The sequence below is a fragment of the Oryzias latipes genome, chromosome 19 (genome assembly GCF_002234675.1).
Source record: "Oryzias latipes chromosome 19, ASM223467v1".
Lineage (NCBI taxonomy): Eukaryota > Metazoa > Chordata > Actinopteri > Beloniformes > Adrianichthyidae > Oryzias > Oryzias latipes.
Window position 1 is genome coordinate 25320688 of NC_019877.2, and position 26814 is coordinate 25347501.

The 26814-nt window shown below is 44.3% G+C and overlaps 1 protein-coding gene across 3 annotated transcripts in view; it reads left to right on the forward strand.

Annotated features, from left to right (window-relative positions):
* ankfn1 (ankyrin repeat and fibronectin type III domain containing 1) overlaps positions 1–26814 on the forward strand; it is a 72347-nt gene that overhangs the window by 33871 nt on the left and 11662 nt on the right. For all 3 annotated transcript variants that reach the window (XM_023949535.1, XM_023949534.1, XM_023949536.1), the window contains exons 6-17: positions 190–303; positions 6814–6911; positions 11340–11430; positions 17577–17684; positions 22018–22117; positions 22800–22932; positions 23009–23125; positions 23448–23663; positions 24016–24182; positions 24604–24775; positions 25101–25269; positions 25703–25869. In XM_023949535.1, the coding sequence (XP_023805303.1) occupies positions 190–303; positions 6814–6911; positions 11340–11430; positions 17577–17684; positions 22018–22117; positions 22800–22932; positions 23009–23125; positions 23448–23663; positions 24016–24182; positions 24604–24775; positions 25101–25269; positions 25703–25869 (1652 nt within the window). The remainder of the gene's footprint in view (positions 1–189; positions 304–6813; positions 6912–11339; positions 11431–17576; positions 17685–22017; positions 22118–22799; positions 22933–23008; positions 23126–23447; positions 23664–24015; positions 24183–24603; positions 24776–25100; positions 25270–25702; positions 25870–26814) is intronic.

Below are 26814 nucleotides of genomic sequence, written 5' to 3' on the forward strand. Positions count from 1 at the left end.
AGTTTTTTTTTAAGTTGGAGGGAAAAAATGGGGAGTAAACAAATGCTGAAGAATATTTCAGAAAAGGTTCCACACTATTTAAGGTAGCTGATAGTCTAGAATCGGTTTTTATAACAATTTTTGGAAATAAAAATCCTGTTTGCTTGTGGTATTTTTACCTGTCCCTAAGTCTTCTCTGTGCCCCTGCAGGACCCCCAGACTCCCCATCTAGGGTCCGTCTGAGTGTGACCAGTAGCACCACGCTGACTGTGACCTTCCAGGAGCCGCAGTGTCTCAACTCCACAGTGGTGACCAAGTACAGAGGTGAACAGATTCCGCTTTTTGTTGCCTTTTTTATGATCAGTTTGAATCTGGCTATTGTAGAAATGATTCTACTAAAACTGCTTCCATAAAAGCCTTAAATGAACCAAGAAAAAGGTGCATTAGTGCATTAGCATTAAAGCTTTCCCACAGATATGATGATCGACTTGATACTGTTTATCATGGAAGTTATGATAAGGTGACTTGCTGATCTACGTAGTTAGATTCTTTGGTTCTACCTTAACACAATTTTTCTGATGTCCAAGGAAGAACTCTTAATTTTACTTTGTCATGCCTGAATTGCTGCAATCATCTTTTGCACATTTACAGTAAGTCAAAGGGAGCTTTATCATCACCAGGCTATTTAAAACTCAGCACACTCTTGGCTAAACCTGAGTTTATGTTGGGGAGATTTTTTACTTTAGTGATTATTTTATCTATTATATTTTTTTCTTGTTTTACTTGTATATGATGTTGTTTGTACATTTATTGTTATGCACGTTGTGAGGCATTTTGGGTAAATGCGCAGTAAAAATAGACTTTACCTATTAGTTTTCAGTTTTACCTTGAAAATATAGTTGGAGGAGTAATTATATTTATCACTCTCAAAAATAATTTTTCTTCTGAAGTAAACAATGCTTGAAAAACAAAGATTCCAACTCCAGGGGGGTGTTCCAGAAAGCAGGTTCTGCTAGCTCCCTTGATAAGTTTGAGGCTAAGGAAGTTGATAACCTCAGCTTTCGGTTCCAGAAATGGAGGTATGTTTCAGGGTATGTCAAGTTACCATGGCAACTCATGCTCTGAACATAACCTGGTCTGGAGCAGGTTTAGTTGAAGGTTAGTTTGTTTTCAGAGAGGTGAAGCAGCATGGCGTGTTGAAGATGATTTAGTGGATGAAGAAGCTCAGATAATACTTTTTCCAACATGAGAGGGAGCCGGTTTAGCTCGTGCTGGTTTGCGGCGCCTTCCGTCCGTGAAACCAGGGTTCGACTCCGGGCTGCTCCCTGTTCCCTTCTCTACCTCTGCCGGTTCCAAGCCCGGTTTGAGAAGGTTGCGTCAGGAAGGGCATCCGGCGTAAAACATTGCCAAAATCTACCATGCGACTCGTTCGCTGTGGCGACCCCTGATGGGAGAAGCCGAAAGTGGAAGGAAAGAGGATGATAAGACCACGTATGGATGTTGGAAAGATAAACTTTTTTACTTTGATCTAGTTTAATTATTTGCTTCAGTTAAGATAAATCATTTTTTTGTTAGGTCACCTTAAAAATAACACATAGTTTTCAGACAAGTATCTTCCTTTCATTCAAATTAATTCAATTAAGTAGGTATAACTTTGGTGCTGCCGTTAGATCGGCACCGCAAGGGATTCTGGGATATCATTCCCTTTGCCTGTCTGGACGGATTTGGGTTTAGGTGTGGGTTTTTAAGAGAATGTGTTTAGTTGTTTAGCTATTTTACTGTGTTTTGCCAAGTTATTTTGTCCTACTATGCTTACGTCTCTGCACCATGAGTGAGAGTGAAGGAGAGGATGATGAGTTTATATAGCACACCTACAAGTTTGTCTTATAATGACAGTGATGGAAAATTCTTCAATGAATTTTTGCACTCCGTGCATTTTTTCCGTCCTTTTTATTGTTATAGAAATGAGCATATCTGCCGGCTCAAACTTAGACATATGAGAGATCAACAAATTTAATTAATTAAGATGGAAAAAAGATTAATAGAATAATGTGACATTTAGTTAGATAAATACGTAAATTTGCCATGTATAAACAACTGAGTTTTATAGACGTAAGAAATTTATTTAAGTTTATATACATATATATATATATATATATGTATATAAACTTAAATAAATTTCTTACGTCTATAAAACTCAGTTGTTTTTACATGGCAAATTTACGTATTTATCTAACTAAATGTCACATTACTCAATTAATCTTTTTTCCATCTATATATATATATATATATATATATATATATATATACGCCCCTCTCACCCTCCGCGGGTGGTTTCTCCTCCAAGCTGGGGTCCTCTACCAGAGGCCTGGGAGCTTGAGGGTCCTGCGCAGTATCTTAGCTGTTCCTAGCACTGCGCTTTTCTGGACTGAGAGGTCTGAGGTCTTTCCAGGTATCTGTTGTAGCCACTCCTCCAGCTTGGGGGTTACTGCCCCGAGTGCTCCAATTACCACTGGCACCACTGTCACCTTCACTTTCCAGGCTTTCTCCAGTTCTTCTCTGAGTCCCTGGTATTTCTCCAGTTTCTCATGTTCCTTCTTCCTGATGTTCCCATCGCTTGGCACTGCCACATCCACCACAACGGCTTTCCTCTGTTCTTTATCCACCACTACAATGTCTGGTTGGTTCGCCATTACCATCCTATCAGTCTGGATCTGGAAGTCCCACAGGATCTTTGCCTTCTCATTCTCTACCACCTTCGGAGGTGTTTCCCATTTTGACCTTGGGGTTTCCAGTTCATATTCTGCACACATGTTCCTGTATATTATTCCAGCCACTTGATTGTGGCGCTCCATGTATGCTTTCCCTGCCAGCATCTTACACCCTGCAGTTATGTGCTGGATTGTTTCAGGCGCTTCTTTGCACAGCCTACACCTTGGGTCTTGTATCTCTTCCTTTGGCCATCTTATTATTCCTGCAGGGTATCTGATAACGGGCAGTGCGTAGCTGTTTATTGCCCGGGTCTTATTTTTGCCATTGAGCTGGCTTCTCAGGACTTGCCTTACTCGTTGGAGGTATTTAGCTGTTGCAGCTTTCCTTGTTGCCTGCTCCAGGTTGCCATTTGCCTGTGGAATTCCAAGGTACTCGTAACTGTCCTCGATGTCTGCTATTGTTCCTTTTGGGAGTGAGACCCCTCCTGTGTGGACTACCTTGCCTCTCTTTGTCACCATCCGGCTGCATTTCTCGAGCCCGAATGACATCCCAATGTCAGTACTGTAGATCCTGGTGGTGTGGATCAGGGAGTCAATGTCACGCTCGCTCTTAGCATATAGCTTGATGTCATCCATGTAGAGGAGGTGACTGATGTTGGCCCCATTTCTGAGTCGGTATCCATAGCCAGTCTTGGTGATTATTTGAGTGAGGGGGTTGAGACCTATGCAGAACAGCAGTGGGGACAGAGCATCACCTTGGTATATCCCACATTTGATGGACACTTGTGCAAGTGGCTTCCCATTGGCTTCAAGGGTGGTTTTCCATAGCTTCATTGAGTTTCCTATGAAGGCTCTTAGAGTCCTGTTGATGTTGTACAGCTCCAAGCATTCAGTGATCCATGTGTGTGGCATTGGTAATCAATCCAGGCTGTGCACAGGTTTGTATGTCGTGACTTGCAGTCTTGAGCGACTGTTCTGTCGACCAGGAGCTGGTGTTTGGCTCCTCTGGAGTCTCTACCAATGCCCTTCTGTGTGTTACTCATGAATTGATCCATGTGCCTATTTATCTTTGTTGCAATGATGCCTGACATGAGCTTCCATGTTATGGACAGACAGGTTATTGGCCGGTAGTTGGATGGGACTGCACCCTTTGAGGGATCCTTCTGGATCAGGATCATTCGCCCTTCCGTTAGCCATTCGGGGTGAGTCCCATCTCTTAGCAGCTGGTTCATTTGTGCTGCCAGGCGCTTGTGGAGTGCGGTAAGCTTCTTTAGCCAGTAGGCATGTATCATGTCAGGGCCCGGTGCTGTCCAGTTCTTCATACCTGAGACTCTTTCTTGGATGTCTGCCACTGTGATGGTTACTGGATTCTGTTCAGGGAGGTTGCTAGGTTCTTTTCTCAGAGAGACCAGCCACTGGGCATTGCTGTTATGTGCTGTCTGTTTCTCCCATATACTTTTCCAGTACTGTTCAGTTTCTAGCCTTGGTGGGTCTGCTCGGCTGTTTGGACCCTGCCACTGAGCGTACACTTTCGCAGGTTGAGTTGCGAAGAGCCTGTTTATTCGTCTGGCTTGATTGTCTCTTGTGTACCTCTTTAGGCGGCTTCTCAAGGCTAGGAGCCTTTGTTTGGCAGTTTCCAGTGCTTCAGGTATGGGCATCTGGCTGTATCTCTTAGGTACTTGCTTTCTCATTGTACCTCTTTGAGCCTCTGTCAGCTTACTCATATCCTTCCGAGTTGCCTTGATTTTGGCCTCTAACCGTTGCTTCCATGGTGGGTACTGTTTTCTTCCATGGTTGCTCTTATAGCCAAGCATCTCAAGGATCACTGCTGCTGAAGTGTAAACCAGTTCATTGGTTTCTGTAATGTTTGTGGTAGGAATTGCCCTCAATGCTTCATTCACAGTTTCCAGTAGACTTTCAGGTACGTCACTTAACCGTCGTAGTTGGTGTCGGGGTAGCCTAGTGTTCATTGTAGACATGATCTTGTCTTTCAGGTCAGTTGCTGCCTCGCTCAGTGTAATTGTGGTAGTTGGGGCTGTGTACCCAATCTCAGGGTGGAAGTGTGGCATAACCTCCTCTCTGACCTGTTGTTCTGGCTCTCCCGTGGCATTGTATTGTATCGCTTCAATCTCAAGTTGTGATAGGAGTTGCCGTTTGTGGATGTTAGAGCACTGAGCTACCAGTTGTTTGGCAGTTAGCCTTGATTGTGGGTTTCGAAGCCTCCATTCATTCCACATTCTCTGCATGTAACCCCTCTGGGTGGGATTACTTGAGTAGTAGCATTCTAACAGAACCTTGTTCTCACATCTAGTCCATTTCCGTCTTGTTCCAGTAGCCCACTTTCCATCAGGGTGTTCTGGTTCCTCAACACCTGACGCAGACCTTGTTTGGCCGGGCGACGTCTGAGCCGGCATGACATGTGGTTCATTGTCTCTCATGTTGTGAGGTAGGCATTAACGTTAAGGGTCTTGCCCAATCACCCTCACTGGGTGATGTAATTGCCCGTCTTTGTTATGGTAATTGCCCCATTTCCATTGTTATGGTAATTGCCCCATTTTCCATTAGATGTTCGTTCCGCCCTGGGAATCGAACCCGGGTTTCCTGCATGACAGTCCTGCACCTTACCAACCAAGCTACCCAGCCGGTATATATGGATCATATATATATATATATATATATATATATATATATATATATATATATATATATATATATATGCGTCACAAGGAGAATGGAAACAATATCAGAAACTCATGCATGTACTTTGTTATTTTTTTGATGATGCAGCCGTGTTACTTTTTTGATGGACTTATAATCTTTATCCGCCGTCATTAAAATCTGAGACTCCGTCTCACTTCCGTCTCAAGTGTCACACTTTCTTTTTTTTTTCTCCACGCGTTTCCATGGTGACTCCAGAAATCGACGATCTATTGAGAATGTCTTTATGTACCTGCTGTGCACGTGCGTTAACCCAGGGTTACCAAGTAAAGCGTAATTACTCTAACTCATATCCGGTCTTTTGGAACCGACATACCCAGAGTAAGCAAGTTCAGGCGGATTTCAGCCAGAGTTCAGGCTTAAAGTCAGGCTAGTTCAAACATGCTTCCTGGAATACCCCCCTGTTCTGGTTATTTTAAGGTCATGTCACACAGCCACTACATAAATACGTACTTTTGCGCATATTGCACACGTGAAAACAGGTCATATGTTAATATTGTTACGGGGGTATCTGGATGACCCAAGAGAATGAAGAGGCAAGAGTAGTGAGGAGAATGGTTAAATTTATCAATTTCAAACACAACAAGCCAAACCAAGAACATGACCTGAACCAACAGAAAACTACACTGTGACACAGAGTACAAAACCAGGTGAGCTTAAATAGAACAAACAAATTAATGAAAACTACTACCAGCTGTGCACAATGCAGGAAGACACGAGAGAGACAGGGCCTTCCAGGAGCCACAGCAAACCTACACAAAAAAGAAACGAACAAAGGACACTGAAGATTGTAACAAATATACTATGGAAGCGTTTCTGTAGCGTAATTAAAAATTAAAGTCAAAACCAGAAATGCTTTTTCATTTTCAAAATGAAGCTGCATTTTTTGACTCAAAATTAAAATGAAAAAGCAATCCGCCAAAATGCTTTTTCATTTCCTTCCTCAACACTGCTCATTCTGTCACTTAATTAAAATGATAATGAAAATAGTATTTGACATTTCATTTTCAAAAAGTTCTGTGGTAAATGTGTTGCAAAATTCATTTAAAAATGTCTAATTTGACAATTAAAATGGATTAATAGAAATGCTTTTTAATTTTCAAAATGAAGCTGCATGAAATGACTCAAAATTAAAATTAAAAAGCAATACTTCAAAATGCTTTTTCATTTTATACTTAAAACCGCTTATTGTGTGTCATAATTAAAATGAAAATGCAAAGAGGGGATTGCATTTGCAGGCGGGGCGATGACGTCACTGCTTTCTCTGTGTGTCCAAGCCAAAAACTAGTGGTCCAAACAAAACAAAAAAAGGGTAGTTTCTGAGACTTTGCTGTTGTAGAATGATAGAAGTCAGAGCCTAGAACTGCTAATGAGGAGATAAGCAGTTTCTGCTGTTTGTGTTTAGTGGAGTGGAGCTGCCTGAAGGACTTTTCACTACTCGCGGGTGAGGTGGTGTTGGACAACCTGCAGAACCTAAGGTGGACCATTGGCAACCTCTCTACGGTAACACCAGCATCCTCTATTTCAGTACCATCTGTGTACTTCCAACTCTTCATGACTCCTGTCAAATGTTTGGACTTTGTGAAGAGTCCACTTGAAGTTTGCTAATCTAAAACTCAGTTTCAGATTAGCTAACGGAGTGGTATCTAGAAAAAAATAAAAATAAAATAAACATTCCGAAAAGAATGGGCTGTTGGGTACTTAGGAAGGAAAAGTAGGGGGATTTCTGTGAAAACAATCACTTAATGTGTAACATGCTAGCATGCGCATCTCAAAGCTTTGGGAGAAGCAATGACTGTCCCTAACGCCTAACCTAATCAGAGGTCTCAAAAAAAAAAAAAAAAAGCTTATGCTGTGGCAATGATGAGGAGACACGTTTTGACTTCGATACGTGAAGCTTTATTCACTCAAATGCCAACAACTGAAATAAAGCGGGCAAATCATCTTATTTATGAACACTGAATCAGACCACGCCCATAGCAACCCTAACCCAGAGGCAAGGATAACACCACACAGCCCCCCCCCCCTCCCCCGAACACCCAGAAAGGAACTCAACCATCAAAACCCATTCTGCAAGGGCGTTTAATGAGTCTGCCAAAACGGCTATGTCGACCCGCAGCCTGTGGAGCCAACTGTGGGACGCTGTCTGTAGAGCGTGGCAGATCTGGGGGCTGGAAGCAGGACGTCCCCGGCGGGGAACTTGAGCTGGCTGCACAGCGTCGCCTGTCAACACAAACGCTGGTTTCAGTCGGTCATGCAACGCAAGCTGCGGCCCACCCCTTCACATCCTTACGCAACCCAGGCCACACAAAACGGGAACTAACCAGCTTTACAGACGCACGTACACCTGGGTGGGAGAGGGAATGAAAAGATTAAAAAATGCGCTGCCGCCACCCGGCAGGAACCACCGGCCGCGGCCGTCCTGTGGAAACGTCACACAGGAGAGTTGGACCGCCATCTTGCCCCACAATCTCCTCAAGCTTGAGGCCCGAACTACCGGAGCGGAGGGCAAAATGTCTGCATCACCAGGCTGCTCGGCGGCCATAGCAGAAAAATCCGTCCCAACAAGCACCGGGGAGACGAGTACGCGTGAGAAGCAGTCAGCAACGTTGTTGGACTTTCCGGCTATGTGACGTACGTCAGTCGTAAACTCAGAAATGGCTGCCAGATGGCGCTGTTGGCGCGCAGACCAAGGTTCAATCACTTTAGCCATGGCAAACGTAAGTGGTTTATGATCCACATAGGCAACGAAAGAACGTCCTTCCAGCAAAAAACGGAAATGTCGAGTTGCCAAATAGAGAGAAAGCAACTCGCGGTCAAAAACACTATACTTGCGTTCCCGAGTCTGCAACTTGCGGCTAAAAAATGCAAGAGGCTGCCAAGCGGCCGCCACTTGCTGCTCTACCACAGCACCCACTGCTATGTCTGAAGCGTCGGTAGTCAGCGCGAACTCAGCATCTGGGTCTGGGTGCGCGAGGAGTGCAGCCTTTGCTAAGGCTGACTTTGCTCCGTCAAATGCAGCAACGCGGTCTGGGGTCCAATCCACAGGGTATGTGGCTTTCTTTGAACGCAAGCTGTCATAAAGCGGTTGTAACAGGTGGGCAGCCCGGGAAATGAACTAGTTGTAAAAGTTCACCATCCCCAAGAACTCCTGTAGGGACTTAACCACTTCAGGACGGGGAAATTTTGCCACGGCCTGGACTTTGGTGGGAAGAGGAACCGCACCCTGCTCCGAAATTCGATGACCCAAAAAAATCAATGGCTGACAAACCAAACTGGCATTTAGCCGGGTTAACGATCAAGCCGTGGGTTTCCAACGGCTGGAAAACTTCCTTTAGGTGCACGAGATGCTCTTCAGGGGAGGGGCTGGCTACCAAAATGTCGTCTAAATAGACGAACACGAACTCCAGACCGCGTAGCACTGAGTCCATTAACCTTTGAAAGGTTTGGGCTGCACCTTTAAGACCGAAGGGCATGCGCAGGAACTCAAAAAGTCCAAAAGGAGTGATCACCGCAGTCTTAGGCACGTCTTCTGCCCGCAACGGAACCTGATGTTAACCGCGCACCAGGTCCACTTTAGAAAAAATTAAGACGCAGCACAAACGAACAGAGAAATCCTGAATGTGGGGAATGGGATAACGGTAAGGTGTTGTAGCGTCGTTCAGACGGCGAAAATCCCCGCACGGGCGCCAGCAACCATCTGCCTTGGGCACCATGTGGAGGGGCGACGCCCCACTGTTAGAGCGCCTCACAATACCCAGACTTTCCATGGTAGCGAACTCCTCCTTAGCGATGGTGAGTTTTGCTGCATTGAGGCGCCATGCCCGAGCAAAAACTGGCGGGCCCTTAGTGGGAATGAAATGCTCCACGCCGTGCTTAGCCACAGTGGCGGAAAAAGCGGAGGTGGTCAAGGATGGAAACTCAACCAATAAACTCTGAAAAACGTCACCGCATGACAAAGAATGCGCGCGCATGACAGGCCCAGACCCCCCAGCTGCACATGGGACAGTGGCAAAAGTGATCGCGTCTATTAGTCTGCGGTTAGCCATGTCCACCAACAAACTATGTGCACACAAAAAATCTGCACTGATAATGGGAACAGAAACAGAGGCAACAACAAATTCCCAATTGAACTTACGTCCATGAAAACAAACAGTTGTCCTTTTGGTCCCAAAAGTCCCGATAGCAGATCCGTTAGCCGCACATAGTGGCGGTCCACCGGTGGACATTTCTGAGCCGGAGGGGGGAACCAAACTCTTCTGGGCGCCAGAGTCCACCAAGAAACGACGTCCGGAGCAAGAGTCCGTAACAAACAGCAGCTCTCCACGTTCGCCAGCACTCACAGCTGCTACTGAGTGCCGGCTGCTGCGTTTCCCGAACTCGAAAACGCACATGGCTGGACACAGCGCTTTGCTTTCCTTCCAAACCTCTGATGGAAACAGCACAGGGAGGTCCCGCGGCGCGCGCCCACACCGACTGCAGACACCGATACCGGGTCTCCCTCCGTCTCCTGCAGGTGGGCATCAGACGTCACATGCTGCACGGTGAAACGCCTGGTAGCCAGCAGAACTCGGTCCGCTTCCTCAGCCAGTCCGCTGTAATCTCCCGCCGCCAGGCGAGGAGAGTTGGCCAAAGCCGCGCGCAAGGGCGGCGGGAGCTGCCGCAAAAAAATGTGCGGGAAAAGAAAACCGCCCTCATCCGAGCCGAGCAGCGAGAGCATGCTGTCCATCAAGTCCACAGCCGAACTGTCTCCCAGGCCCAACATGCTGAGGATCCTCTCCGCTCTCTCCGAAGCAGACAGGCTGCATCTCCGCAGCAGAAACTCCTTCAGAGCTGCGTACTTGTCCTGCGGCGCCGGGCTGCGCAGCAGCGGCATTGCCCTGCGTGTGGACTGCTGATCCAGAGCAGCTACCACCAAGTAATACCTGGCGTCATCCGTGTGCACCCCACGCAGATGAAAAAGGGCCTCGACATGCTGGAACCAGGAGGCGGGAACGCTCTGCCAGAACTCGGGCAGCTTCACGCCGGCGGCTGCTAGCATGGCCGGGTCCCTGCGCGTGGGAGATGGCGAGGTCACTGAAGATGACGTTGAAACTCGCGCGTCTGCTGGTTCTGACATTATTCACGATTGGGGTCACCAATGTGGCAATGATGAGGAGACACGTTTTGACTTCGATACGTGAAGCTTTATTCACTCATATGCCAACAACTGAAATAAAGCGGGCAAATCATCTTATATATGAACACTGAATCAGACCACGCCCATAGCAACTGCAAAGCCTGTTGGGTGTGAAGCCCAGAGGCAAGGATAACACCACAATGCGTTACTTAAAAGAAATAACATCAGCCTACTTAAAATCTTCAAATGTTCTCAAAAATTGATGGTTGAATGCATGAATTCTGATCTGGAACTGGGTATATGTGGTACATTGGGTTTAAAAAAAAAGCATAGTTTTGTAGAAAAACTTCCCATCAACATCTGTGACCCTAACCCTTTAAGCAATCAGGGTAGTTTGAGTGAAACAAAACAGTCATAAAAAGTGTTATCAACAATGTCCACTACAATTCTGCTGCTTCTTGTATTTGAAAATGGACAGTTTATACTCTGTTTATTGATATTGCTTTTTGTAATCTGGTGTCTTATGGTCCAAAAAATGTGATTTTGTTAAAGACTAAAAAACTACATTTGATTCAATGAACTGTTGAGCTAGGTCTTTAACAAATGTATAAGGTTTTATCTTTGAACAAATTTCATTTTGTAAAAAGTAATGAAAGGTGAAATTTTAAATTTCTGATGCAAATCCATGATTAATTTCTTTGACATTTGTTAATCTAATTTCTCACCACAAACACATGGACAAATAGATAATGACTAAAGATTTCGTTTTAGTTTCATTGTCATTTTTCTGACTAATGCCAGATTTGTTCCAGGGGCGGCTCTACTATGTCAGAGTTTCTGCTTACAACATGAAGGGATGGGGGCCCCCTGCCACCTCACTACCCCCTTCTGCAGCTCCCTCAAGTAAGTTCCTGTCCACTTACAAGGTCCCCATTGTCCATCTTATGCCGGTTTGAGCACCAATTTTTCACTAAAGAAAAGCATCTTTCTTAATTCATATCGGTATCGTTACTGTTTACTGAAATCATGAATGATTGTTTCCTAAGATAATAATCAATAAGCACTGGATTTTGTTACTTGAAGAGAATCTTATCTGACCAGAACCGGATTTCAAAAACTGTAAAACTATCAAATAAATGAACTCAGCAGGGGTGGGATTATATAAGCTTGCTTCTTCCCGCTCCTTTCAAGCAATAAATCAAACTCTACTTATACTTTAGTTAATAATCACTGTATTTAATTTAGCAAATGTGGTTTAAGTTACTTTTTTGTTTTCTTTCTTTTTAAATATGCATTTCATCATTTCTGTAATGCTTTTGGATAAATATGTGTAAATGCTTTATTGATTTGACTACAATGCTTGAATAAATCAATAAATCAAATCAATCAAATCTGTACTGTAAAAGGTTAAGAAGGCAGTCTCAGCTGAAAAAGAGAGAGGTTAATAGGCCCGAACAGAAAATGAGTGGGAAGCTGACGAGACCTCTGGATCCTCCTGACCAGTAGAGGCAGTGGAAACATCAGATACGTAGTTGTTGATACTTTATCAGATGTTCAAAGTAAGAGGATAACAAGTGAGGTCCACACTCAACTGGGGAGGGCTTTAAACTTGAAATCAGCAAACCTGAAGTCCAAATCCAGAAAAGTAAGGAGATGTCAGGACTAATAGACAGAAACCCATGTGGACAGGCAAAGAATGAACCTGGAGAAAAGGCAGTGGGCTCCTTTTTCACTCCAGCAGCCAGTGGGAGTTTAAGAAAGGGGATGCACAGGTGGAGTGAGTCAAGTAATTAGCAGAAGAGCAGAGTGCAGATGCCAGGAAGAGAAAAGGAAAACTGATAAACCATGACAGATCCTTCTGTAAGCTTGGAATTCATCTTCTGGAGTCAATTTAAATATGGCAACACATTATGGACTCCTAGATGATACAGACTTAAATCTAAAAACAATGATCAAAACCAATGAAGGACTCACATTTCAGAAATATTTTTAAACTCTAAATATGGTTGTCAGATTGACTTTTTGCATCTCAGAACAGAAAGCCAAATGTTAAAGCTGTAAAAGAACTGACAAATGGGGGGGGGGGGGGGTCAAAATGAGACCTGTGGAACTGGGGGAGGACAGATTTGTGCAAGATGTTATGGGCAGGCCCCCCTGGGAATTTGCTAGAACAAAACTTTCCCAGTCCATCAGATACTAGATCTCCCTCCCAAGATTGGCTATTCATCCAAGCAGCAAAAATCTGGCTTCAGTTTTGAGACATGATATATTGTGTGAACCCGCATGGTTTGGGAGGATCCAACCCAACCGACATCTGCACCATAATTTTAAGTAGGCTCAATGCAGGTCTCCATGGAACCTTGACTGTAGACTAGAGGGCTGCATTGGGACCCAACCCAAATCTCGTGGGATTGGGCGGTTTGAATTGTGCTGCTGAGTTACTCTTAGTGTCCTCTCATCCACATCTGGTATTCTTTGCATACAAACGTGGTGCTCCTGCTTCCAGCGTCTCTCTTCTCTGTCCATACAATGTGCGCTAAGCAAGTAAGCACTTCCGGTATTTTCAAAATAAAATTACCTTCAAAATAAACTTCTCATAACTTAACCAATATTTATCAAACAAAACACAACAGACTAACAAATGACCGTTACACTCCCACCAAATCACACTAATCTTAATGTGGGATTTTTCTCAGGTCCTTTAATTTGTCTTTAACAACACCTCATAAGTATTATTAGTCTGCCTCAATCAAAGTTACAACCTTATGAACTGGTCTTTCAAGAAATACTGTTCCAATCGTGGACTTTCCACCTCTGTCAAGTGTGGTATCGCTAACTTTCAACTTAAGTTTATTTACTTTGCCATCTTACTCGTACCCTGACTCTGGCTAACCTCCATTCATTGTCTGGTGCTGAATTAACTTCCACAGTTTACTGTCCTTGTGATTTCTGATTGTTTCGTTTGACTTCAAAGTCTTGATATCTTTACAGAATGCTTCATTTTTAGCTAGTCTTATGATTGTGGTTTCTGCATTTCTTCTTACGTCCAGATTATTGCTTGTTTGTCTTTGCTTCCTTTCTTTTAATTCTTTGTTAAATTGCTTCAATCTGGCATTTGCTCCTTCCAGTCTTGTCCAATCAGAACATTTCTGAAAATTATCTATGAATGATGGCGTTTTCTGTGTCGTCGTGTTACACACTATTCTTCGGAGTTCGGGGTCATCGTCCTTAATTTCTCCCACCATGGACTCTTTAACAGGTAAAGTACTTTGCCAGAGAAACATTGGACCTGTGAACCAATTAGAGTTCTTGAGTTGTTTCACCCTCAAACCTTGAGAAGCATCTGTTGGGTTGGTTGTTTCTTCTTCAGGGACCCTTTTTGCCTCTTTGCATGAACTTATGTCGGTCATAAAGTTCCCACAGTCTTCATAATGTTCCTTATCCTTCCTTAATCTTCTTTCAAGAGACTTTAGGCGATGTAAAGCACTTACTTTGTTGTTAGGCAAGTTTTGTCTTTGAGCTTTGAATGGTAAAGGCATTTCATAATGACCTGTTTCATTTTGTGTGATGTTGTCTTTTAATGTTGTCATGAAAGTGAGATCTTGAGAAAAAAAATTCTCTTCCTCACCTTTTTCCTGAAAATCTAGCTCAAGGGGTCTGATGAGGTCAGATTGAGTTATTTATTTCACTTTTGTTCTGTTGACGAAGTTCACTTTAGTTTTGAGGTTGACATAAGGTTTAACCATCGGTGTCACTTGCTGCACTATTATGCGATGACTTAAACCTATAGCATCACTAAAATCAACATGAGGGTTTCCATGGCCAACAATGCTCCACCCAAGGTCTGTGCGTTGAGCATAAGGCTCATTTTCATTGCCAGACACAACTTCTCTTGGCAGTAAAGCTTGAGAACAGTTAAAGCCAATGAGTAAACCGACTTTTTACATTTATCAAACAAAACACAACAGACTAACAAATGAACGTTACACTGTTGTTGGGGGTGTGCAACGCCCCGCCCCACCTCTTACTAAGAGCGCGCTTCAGGCCGTCTGTCTGCGCGCGCACACACGCACACTTTTAACCGAACAGGATTTGGGAAAATTCATTCATTCATTCATTTTCTTAACCGTTTTTCCCTTTCACGGGGGGGTCACGGGGGTGCCGGAGCCTATCCCGGCCACTTTTGGGCGAAGGCAGGGGACAACCTGGACAGGTCACCAGTCTGTCGCAGGGTAAAATGTCCACAAACACACACCCATTCACTCTCACACCTAGGGACAAATTTAGATTGGCCAATTCACCTATGAATCATGTTTTTGGACGGTGGGAGGAAGCCGGAGACCCCGGAGAGAACCCACGCATGCACGGGGAGAACATGCAAACTCCACACAGGAAGGTCCCCCGTTGATATAGTTTTTCACGTCCCCCAGCCGGGACTTGAACCGGAGGCCTTTTTGCTGTGAGGCGAGAGCGCTAACCACTGCGCCACCGTGTAGCCCGATTTGGGAAAATATATTTAATATTTAAGTTGCACATTACACAAAAGAGGAATGCATGAAAAGATGAGGCTGGAGGAAGAACATGAATCTCTTTAATAATATCAATAAAAATACGTGTTTTATTCCTGCGGGACGGGAGACGATACGAAATCAAAGCATCTCTATTACTGTGCGGGACTAAATTCTATGAGTTTTGCGGGTGCGTGCGGAAGTGGACATACATATTGCGGGTGCGGGCGGGAGTGTAACGCATACGTTGCGGGAGCGGGCGGGATTGGTCAGAAATTCAGCGGGCGCGGGTGGGAGCGGGATGAAGAAAATAGTTCCGCTTAGGGCTCTACTGTAGATGTCTTTCAATAAATTAAATTCAATTCAGTTTTATTTATGTAGCCCTATTTTCAACAATAGTCGTCTCAATGGGCTTCATCCCGGCAATTTTATAGCAAACTGTGACAGAGCCCCTATAGATGCACCCACCTGCGCACATGCACACACACACACACACACAAACACAAAAGCATACCCACGCAGTTTTTCCACACATATTAACCTCTCACCGCATTTTCAGACGCTGTGTCGCGAGGCGGGCGCTCCTTGGGTGGGTTGTGTTGAGGTTGCACACTCAGTGCGCTTTACCGGGAGCCGTTAAGAACCGCGAGTTTCAAACGGAGGCGACGCCTGATCAGCTGTGTTAAGACGCGACCGGGAGCAGTGCGCGGAAAATGACGTCATCACACAAATGTGGGGACAAACAAATTATTCATGTAAATATATTATTTGTTATTGCTTGTAGCATTTTGGGATGGAGGGATTTATTCCTAAATGGTTTGGAATTATTCTGTGTTTATTTTATATTATTTAATTTGTAATTGGGTGGCAGAAATGGCCAGAATGACAAGAAAAGGACTAATCAGAGGAATATGGAGAATTCAGCCTAATGGGAGGGGCTTAGAGTATATAAGAGGGAGAGGTTAGTTGCCGCGGATGGGCAATGAAGGAAGACATGAATGTGCGCCTCTCCTGTGTAAAATAATTTCACTGAGGATTTTTGCACTTGGGGAATTGTGGAGAAAAATAAACCAGTTGCAATTGGAACACGACTGCCTGGATCTGTGAAACACCCATCCTCATCACATAAACTTAAAATCGTAGGGTTCATGAAGTCATACAATTCAATATTGATATAATCCATTGACTATGAAATTGAGCAAATTGGATTTGGGATAATAAATTTGCCTAATGGAATTTTTTATTTTTGAGTTTCGTCAAAAGTGACATATTTTGCAAAACTGCAATGGAAACACTTTTTAAATTCAATGAGTCACATGACCATCAATGCACAGATAGTCAGTTGGCATTCATTTTCTTAACCCACTGGGGCCGCTGGGTTGCTGAAAACTGGTTGGCCCCTGGACGGCTGGCTGAACAGCAGACAGAGAGCGACTGCGGAATGAGTAGGCAGCCTGCTCAGGCCGCCAGCACTTCGCCATAGCTGGAACAATCACACTCGCTGCGCCAGATCCTGGCATAGCGTCTATGCTAAGCTTGTTTGGTTGCTATGCTGGCAGCCGGGCAGCTGGCTAGCCAGCGGACAGAGAGCTGCTGCGGTATGGGCAGGCAGCCAGCTAGGGCTCCCTAAATCTTATCATATGTTTGTTCTTTACATTGCGACAATAAAAAAAAGGTCCTCTAGTTTGATTCTTGTTTTTATTTTTCCTCTATCGAATCAATGTGGGTCACGGAAGTAGACATGGAAGTAGTGACAGTGAAAGTTGGTTTTGCAAAATGAAATCCTGTAGGCTCCAATGCCAGACCCTCCCCAACCCCTGACTGTGCCTAGACATTCTGTCCATAAAGATCAGAGATCAGAACTGAACATGTTTTTTTTTAACTAACATGAGACAAATAAATTAATTAATTAATAGGCTGCACGGTGGCGCAGTGGTTAGCACTCTCGCATCAAGAAGGCCCCTGGTTCAAGTCCTGGCTGGGGGACATGAAAAACACAACATCAATGGAGAACCTTTCTGTGTGGAGTTTGCATGTTCTCCCCGTGTATGCTTGGGTTTTCTCCAGGACCTCCGGCTTCCTCCCACCGTCCAAAAACCTGCTTCATAGGTTAATTGGCAACTCTAAATTGCCCCTAGGTGTGAGGTGTGAGTGTGGGAGTGAATGGATGTGTGATTGTGGACATTCTACCCTGCGACAGACTGGCGACCTGTCCAGGGCATCCCCTGCCTTCGCCCACAAGTGGCCGGGATAGGCTCCAGCAGCCCCGTGACCCCAAAAGGGACTAAACAGAATAGAAAATGAATGTATGAGAAACATATTTAATACAGAGGGAACATAACTCCACAGCTTCCCAATATTACTTTACATATATTTAGTTTGTTCTCAAAAAGATAAGATTCTCCTGTTTCAATCACAGTTTGGATTTAAAAATCCCTTCTAGTTGACTGCCAGCTTTTTTCGACTATTCCTATATTCCTGGAGTTTAAGATGCTCCCTAAAGTCTGTACAAGCTGAAATGAATGGGTTTTGTTTATCCAGATTGGAGGGAGAGTGCCGTCCAAAAGCCCAGAAGGCGAGGTCAAATTGAGGCCATGGAGCGTCTGCTGCAGCAAGTCCGGGCTACGCACACACACTACTGCTGTGGAGGTGAGCATCTGTGCTGGAAAAACCCTATCCAATCTATCCACTGTGAAAAAGAACAAGATCTATCTTGATCTTAGCTACACATAACGTTAAAGATGGAGCTATCTTTAAGGATCAAAAACAACCTGAACATACTAGGAAACTGATGAGACTGAACAAAAAAAAACAAGGCAAGGCAAGGCAAGTTTATTTGTATAGCACAATTCGTACACAAAGTAATTCAAGGTGCTTCACAAAACAGAAAAGTGCATTAAAATCACAATACATCATAGAAATAATCAACATAAAATTTACTTTAAAAGAAAAGGAATAAAAAAAAAAAAAAAAAAAAAAAGATTTAAAAAGAAAGGAAGGAAAGAAAGGTGCAGATAGGACCTTTCAGTCATATACACGGCTAAACAGAAATGTTTTAAGTCTAGATTTGAACATGAACACAGAAGAGGCCTGTCTTACGCCTTCAGGGAGGCTGTTCCAGATTTTAGCTGCAGAATATTGAAACGCTGATTCCCCTTGTTTAGTTCTGACTCTGGGAATCAACAGGAGGCCGGTCCCTGAGGTCCTCAGAGTACGAGATGGTTCATATGGCACTAACATGTCAGAGATGTACTTTGGTGCTCGGCCATGGAGAGACTTGTACACAAGCAGAGCTGCTTTGAAGTCTATTCTTTGAGGTACAGGGAGCCAGTGCAAAGACCTGAGCACAGGACTAATGTGATCATACTTCGTGGTTTTGGTCAGGACTCGAGCAGCAGCATTCTGGATGTACTGAAGCTGTTTTACAGCTCGTTTGGACAGGCCGGTGAGCAGGCCGTTACAGTAGTCTAACCTACTGGAGACAAATGCATGGATAAGTATCTCCAGGTCTCGCTTTGAGATTATGTTTTTGATTTTGGCAATGTTTTTCAGGTGGTAAAATGCCGCTGATGTTACTGACTTGATATGGCTGTTAAAGTTCAGGTCAGAGTCCATGATTACCCCTAGATTTCTGACTTGATTTGAGGGTTTGAGAGACAGAGAATGAAGGTAGCTGCTGACAATTTCTCTTTGTTTCTGTGGGCCAAAAACAATAACTTCGGTCTTGTCTGAGTTTAGCTGGAGAAAGTTGTTCTGCATCCACGCGCTGATCTGTTGGAGGCAGTGGTTGAGAGAATCCACCGGCCCATATTCACCTGTTGTCAGTGACACATAGATCTGAGTATCATCTGCATAGTTGTGATAAGATATGTTATTACTGCGTATTAACTGCCCTAGTGGCAGCATGTAGAGGTTGAACAGAAGGGGTCCCAGGATCGATCCCTGGGGCACACCACAATTCAAGCCCATGTAGTCTGAGACACAACTCCCAATTTCAACAAAATATTTCCTGTCTTCTAGATAAGACTTGAGCCAACTTAGGGCAGATCCAGAGATGCCAACCCAGTCTTGGAGTCTGTGCAAAAGGATCCCATGATCAACAGTATCAAAGGCAGCGCTCAGGTCTAGCAGGATTAAGACAGAGACTTTTCCATCATCAGTGTTCAGGCGGATGTCATTGGTTACCTTGATAAGAGCAGTTTCTGTGCTATGATGGGGTCTAAAACCTGACTGGAAAACATCAAACGAATTGTTTAATAAGAGAAAGTCAGTGAGCTGTTGGTAGACAACTTTTTCAAGGACTTTTCCTAAAAATGGCAGATTAGAGATAGGTCTGTAATTATTCAGTACAGTGGGATCAAGACCGCTCTTTTTCAGGAGGGGTTTAATGACTGCAGTTTTTAAGGCCTCTGGAAATATTCCAGATTGAAGAGACATGTTAACTATTTGAGTAATTGATGGCAACACACTGTTCAAGACAGACTTTAGAAATCTAGTGGGTAACACATCAAGGCAGCATGTAGACGAGCTCAGACGGGTGATGGTCTCTTGGACAGTTTTGTCAGTGACAGGTATAAAGTGAGTCAGCTTAGAGTGAGTAGGTGGCCGTTCGATAGTTATATGTGTTGTGGAGTTGATGGCTTTTTTAATGCCCTGAACCTTGTCATTGAAAAATACAGCAAACTCATTACATTTAGGTGTACAAACCAATTCTATTGGTAGCTGGGTTGGAGGGTTAGTTAATCTGTTAACTGTTGTGAACAGGACACGAGAGTTGCTGCTGCAACTTCCAATTATTTCAGAGAAGTACCTTTCCCTTGTTCTGCATAAGATCTGGTTATAAGCGTACAACTCCGCCTTATATATTCCATAATGAACCTGGAGTTTTGACTTGCGCCACTTTCGCTCGGCTCTGCGGCACTGTTGTTTCTGTGCCCTGACTAGATCATCATTCCTCCAGGGAGCTTTCTGTCTATGTTTTCTCAATTGAACTTTCATAGGGGCAATGGCATCCAGAACATTCAAGATGCTAGAAGTAACAGAATTCAGCATTTCATCAACATTGGCACCAGAGACGTTTTCAGGGTTTATCATTTCTACAAACTGTGCCCTAGTGCTCTCATTTATTTGTCTCCTTTGGACAACTGCAGGGCCAGGCGTTGGTTTGGGAGCAACAGACAGGTCAAAGAATACACAGAAATGATCAGAGAGGGCGACATCAACCACACTGACATTGTAAATAGTAACCCCCCTTGTGATGAGCAGGTCCAGAGTGTGCCCTCTGCTGTGGGTGGGGCAACTCACATGCTGAATTAGACCAAAGGTTTCAAGGACAGCATTGAGCTCTTTTGCATTTCTGTCATTGACATTATCAACATGAACATTAAAATCACCTGTAATGACTAGACCATCAAAGTCTGTGCACACAACTGAGAGCATTTCAGTGAAATCATCAATAAAACTTTGGCTGTGCTGAGGAGGTTTGTACATAACTATGCAGAGTAAGGGAGGAGTTTGTTTTAACTCAATCTTAAAGGACACATACTCAAATGATGAAAACACACCAAATGATAGTCTGCGGGTAGCAATATTATCTCTAAACAGTGCAGAAACGCCTCCACCCTTTTTATTTTCTCGTATTTCCGATTCATGTTTGTAGTTGGGGGGAGTTGATTCGACTAGAACTATGTTTCCTGTGTTTTTGTCAAGCCATGTTTCAGTTAAAAACATAAAATCAAGATTAAAAGAAGAGATAAGATTATTGATTAAAAATGATTTGTTGCATAAAGATCTGACATTGAGTGCAGCAAGTTTGAGATTAGTTTAGGGACTGGTCAAAACCTTCTTGCAAGGGATGTGAACTAGATTTCTTTGATTGGACAGTCTAACTGCCCTTTTTTGCATTCTACGTGGTGCAACTACAGGTATAGCACCAGAAGGAAGCTGTTCATCACAGGGCCCCAGTTTGACATAACCTTTCCTAGGACACTGGGGGCCCGTTTCATCCTAGCTCTCGGGGATAGCACGTCTAGAGGCGCGCAGGAGAGGTTGGGTTGAGGGTAGTTTGGGTGATGGACCGGGAGGAGTGGGAGCTGGACGGGATTTGGGTGAACGACGGAGGGGGCGTGTTGGAGGGGGTTTGGATGAAGGCCGTGTTGGAGGGACTTTGGGTGAAGGATGAGGAGGGGGCGCTGGAGGGGTAGGAGAGCTCCTGTGTGGTGTGAGGCTCACAGGTGTTAGGGGAGCCATCTTAATTCCTGACTTGATGAGGCTATCAAAATGGCTAGGTAGGGCCATGGGCGAAAGTGGGGGGGACGAAAAGGAAAGTGAGTCTTCACTGGGAGTAGACGTAGCAGGGGGCGCCCACAGCTGGTCAGATGGTGGAATTTCTGGGGCCAAATCTGGTGGTTGTTGTTGTGGTTCTGCAGCTGGGTCCTTAGCTGGCGGTAGTTGTTGTGGTGCTGGTGCAGGTGAGTCCTTAGATGGAGGTGGTTGCTGTAATGCTGGTGGAGCTGAGTCCTTAGGTGGAGGTGGTTGTGGTGCTGGTGCTGCCGGATCCAAGTCATTGACCGGTGTTGGTGGAGGTAGTTGTTGTTGCCGTTGTGCTGTGGTTCCTGGGACACTGGCTCGGTCCTTCCTTACTGCCTTTTCAGGGCCTTGGCCTCTATGCCCCAGAGCGTGGAGGAGGTTCTTCACTAACTCTCTTGCTCCTGATTTACTAAGATATCACATAAAGAGCGCAAAATTGAAAGCACAACAATAGATGGTTCACATGGTTCAGTGAGTGTGGCATTGTGATGGACAAAGCAGACCATTATGAAACTTGCAAAGCTAATGTTACATTCAAACCAAAAGCGATCCACGTGTCAAATTTGCGTCTTTCTGCTTTCTTTTGACTTGTGTCGAAATTCACTGCTCAACGCCTGTCCAAGAAAGTGTTCAAAGCTTTGTCAGCTTCTTTATCGTATCTTCTCCTTCACAGACACCTCCAAGATGCAAAATCAAAGCAGGAAGCAGTCGGTCTCCAGGAGCCTCAAACACCTTTTCAACTCCTCTAACAAATTTGTGAAGACACTGAAAAGGTTTGTCCTTCCTAGCCATCACAAGGCAGTAAAGTAGCCCAACTATTCAGTATCTAAACTCTTAAGGCCTTAAGTGTAAATGTAATTTTTGAAGCATAGAATGCACAACATTAACTACTGGTTCAGATTATATCAGTGCAACCTCGGAACCAAAAGAATAACTAAGTGAAATCAAAGCAGATGCTGTTTTCTTAAAGCCCCCAAAATATCGGAGTCAGACGTTGACCTTTGGTCTCAAGATCATTTTAGATCCTTGTGTCATCCCTCTGTTGGAGATTTGCTGTTGAGCTTGAATCATGGTTCTATTCCAACCCAGTTTAAACCAGAAGTGAACACAGATGGACTTGCTGTGGTCTGATCATGGAGGTGCTTATTCTCTTTTGGGTGTGGATCATATTGTTTGTTCTCAACCTCATTGCGTGACAGATTTTAGGCTGTCTGGTTCTCATCTTCGTGCACAGTGGTCAGCACGCTGGCGTCACAGCAAGAAAGTCCTGATTCTCCCGGAGACGTAATAAAAAGACAACAGCTTCTGAATGATATTGACCAAGTTCTTACTCATGCCGTTCACGCCTCATTTTAAATCGGTTAAAGACCGGATGACTTGTTTGACATGACTGTATAACGTTTGATTTGTCGGGGCTTTTCAGTCAATTTTTGGACTGTGCTATTCTGTATGCAGAGGGATCTACCTAGCGGCTGTGTTTTACCATAAGGACAGTTTACTGGTGACGGCTGAGGACCAGATACCCATAGTGGAGGTGGATGACTCCTACAGCAGCTCTCTCATGCAGGACTTTCTTTGGTTCACAAAGGTTTGTCTGTTGGTCCTCACATCATCTTGTTTTCTGCTGCAGCAAGTTCCAACACATTTGAGTTGTGTGTCTTCAGCTGTCCTGCATGTGGGAGGACGTGCGATGGCTCAGACAGAGCATGTCCGTGTCCATGTCTTCTTCATCCACACTGCAGGCCCGACATAAGATGCTCAGTGCCGCCAGCCAGATGCAGGTCAGTACACTTGAAATTTCAAATAGAATGGCTGCAGACTCACTGAAAACTAGTTCAGACAGTGTTTCCTTCTGGAACTCTGTCATGCAGTTTTTCAGTACTACCTTGTTCAAACACGCCTGTTTTTGAGGGATGGCGTTATCAGACTTCGGCCTAATGATGAGCTGAATCAGGTGTGCTCAAGCAGGGAAACATGGAAAACATGCAGCACAGTGTTCCCCAAGGACCACGGTTGGGAAACACTGAGTAAAAAAATGAAAAAGATTGGTATTTTTAATGTTTACTCTGAGTCTGTTCTCTTATACGTCTTCATTTTCTCTAGAATCTCCTGGGAACTCATAACCTGGGTCGAGTCCACTTCGAGACCATCAAGGATCGCCATGGAAACGTGCTGCTGGTGACAATCCGTGACACAGATTCGCAGCACTCACTCCTCAGCGGGAAGTGGATGCAGGTAACCAAACTGCAAAGCCAAAAGAAGTCTTTGTCTACACCGGAGGAACCATACGCACTCGACATCCTCATCATCACCATGCAGGTGAGAAATATATTCTCAACCTGGTTCTGACGATTCCGGCTGTTTGTGCTTAAAGTGATTGGTCTAGTGGTGAATGGTGTATACTTGCATAGTTCCTTTCTACCTTCCTTGAAGCACCAAAGTCCATTGCAGTTACAGTCCCCAACCAACCATTCACACACTAAAACGTTTCATGGGTTTTTTCTGTGGCTCCGAATTCCTCTGTAGGAGTGTAAGTATGTGTGTGTCTCACATATGGAAGTATGAGACTGTGGTTGACAGTAGTTGGACAGACTCCAGCTGCCATTTTAATACAGATGATGAATTTTTTTTCAGGCTTTGGTCTGAATTTTGTAATGTTCTGGCTTTGCAGGATATTTTGGCATACCACCGGCGCAGCTGCCACCGCCTGACAACCGGCCTCTATCTTGGCTACTTGAAGCTCAGCAGCTCTGTGGACCAGATCAAAGTCCTGGTGTCCCAGCGTACCCCAAACATGCTGTGCCACACCCGCATTCGAGAAAACGGCAATGTGTCCAGGTCGGAGCTTGCAGAAGTTTTTCTTTCCTTTTGTCTTTCTAGACCTACATGGAAGAGGAAAAACCATGTCATGCTTGCATATTTCAGGTCACAGTAGTAGTTTTGGTACCAGTAGAGGAGATCATATTGATACATGCTTTTTTCTGCATGTTCACCCTGCACACTTTGAAGCACTTTATATGCTTGTAAAGAACAGATCACACCATCAGATCTGTCCAGTTTCTGTGTCCTCCTGTTTGTCTTCTGATGTCCCTTGCTTTTTTAAAGTAGAATAAGGATTTAGAGGGGGCACTAATCTGTTTGTTAATTTGATTCCTTATCCACATCAAAAATCAAAGGATTACTTTGATTCCATGTGGGAATTATACCTTACCAATGAACTGGCGATTCACCTATTTCAGTTCTGTCTGTGTTCCTTCAGGGAGGAGTGGGAATGGATCCAGATGTTGGCAGCTGCAGGAAGGAAAGGCTGCAGTGAGGGTGACAGCAAGGGGGAAAAGCCACAGGCCGAAAGCCACACCCCTATATTGTACTACGAACTGCAGACCGCTCTAAAGTCCCTTATGAAGCACCTTAACCTACCTCTGCACCAGGTAATGTTAAGCGTTAAGGACTCTGAGTGTGCCAGTGTAAACAAACCATTTTATAAACCCTTGGCTTATCAGGGTGATAAAGCAGTTTCAATGTTCCAGGAGTAATTACACTCAATCCCTTTAAAGACCTGGTTATAAATGTCATTAAAAGTATGTCGAATTAAACAATTTGATATTTGCCTACAAAATAAAACCCACCAAACTGAAGAATTGTTTATGCTTTGTGATTTTACTGAATGTGACATGTAGAAAAACAAATAATCCTGTGGGGGTTTTTCTGTGTGCGTTTGTGCATCTATGTGTGCACATGCATGTGTGCGTGCAGGCCTATCACTTCCGTCTCTACAGCCAGGAGGTAGTGGAGCTCGGTCACGGTGTCTCCTTCTTGCTACTGCTCCCACCAGCTGACGATGTTTGCTCCGCCCCGGGACAGTCCAACCCATACACCTTCCTGTCAGGGTTCCTCCAACTCCCCCTGCAGATGTTTGAGCTCAGTAAGAACCGCCAAGCAGACACTTTTCAGACAAGGCCTGTATTTATTTGAACATCGAGATGTTTAAAGACCCGCTCAGATGAAAATTGTGTGTTTAACATGTTGTTGTGACACTTTCTCTTGATAGAGGTCATAGCCAAAGAAAATTAAGCTCAAAACTGCATTTCTGAGTATTGTTGTGAATCAGGAGGAGATGAAAAATGCCGTAAAAACAACACCATCACAACTAGAAGACCACTGAAAATGCTTTGAAAACAGATCAAAAGATAATCAGATTGGATCTTTAATTTTGGAAAGATACGTCTTTTTCTCTTAAAATCCAATTTCTGGTAATATGTTGTCGAAGAGTCTCGTGGATGTTCTCCCAGAGAGGCACATGTACACTGAGTTTTTACGGCAGAAAGGGTCTTTCAGCTCTTTCTTTCTCCCATCAGTTCATTTCTGCACCTACAAAGAGAGATTCATCAGTCTGTACTGCCGCCTGTCCTCCGTCCTCGACCTGGACTCACTCATTACCCAGCAAGCGCTTCGAGAGGCCATTACTGACAGCGAGGTGACGACTGCCAAGAATCATCACCAGCTTATCCTAGATTACATCCAGGTATAAACCCTAATATAGTCTGTCATCGTTAAACAGACAGGGCTTTCCTAAAAAGCTTTAGTTAGAGCAGGGGTCGGCAACCTTTTTTACTCAAAGAGCCATTTGGGACCGCCCCTAATGAAAAAGAAAGCACCCGGAGCCACAACCCGTTTTGACATCATTATATATATTATGCATGTATATATTATTCAAAGGTGCACATTATGTCGATCGCGATCGACCGGTCGATCTTTATTTTTATTTTTTTTTTTTTTACTTGTCCTGTCCAACAGCTGGGCAGACAGATGAGAGCTGAGGGCCTCTTGTGTTGGGCATATTTTACTTTAACAAGAGGGGTTATTAATCTTCAGACAAACCAAAGGTATGACTGAATAAACCCCTTTTGTAATTGAGGCCAAACTTTATTAATTTCAACCATGTTTGAAAATCTTGGGTGTTGGACCGGACGGAAAAGGAAAGAAGGGAAGAAAAGGGAGGGATTTTAGAGAGAGGGGGGGGTAGGAGGGTGATAATAGGAGGGGAGGGGGGATAAGACCATGAAGCAGCATAAAGCAACAAGTTTACTGGTTGTTTATCGTTACGGTAAGGTTCAAATGTAGTACAAAAAGGGCGGGGCCTGTCCACACACACACTCAAATGTTATCAACACACCTGTTAGCTTGAAAAATGTCCACATGTCGACATGTACACAAAACAGATAGTGTTCACACGCATACTTATGCCTTTAAACCAACTAGTGTGAAATATTTCAGTCATTAAACCATGCAAACTGTTGCTGCAAAGGTGAGCTAACACCTGTGCTCAGGTGAGTGTTTATGTTCTTCTAAAATGGATGGTGGAACATGAAAAGAAGGAGGGAGAGTGCCCAGCCATCCCCACCCCAAGACCCCCGCCGCAGCAGCAGCGGCAGCCGGAATCCCCCCAACGCCACACAGGAACAGGCAG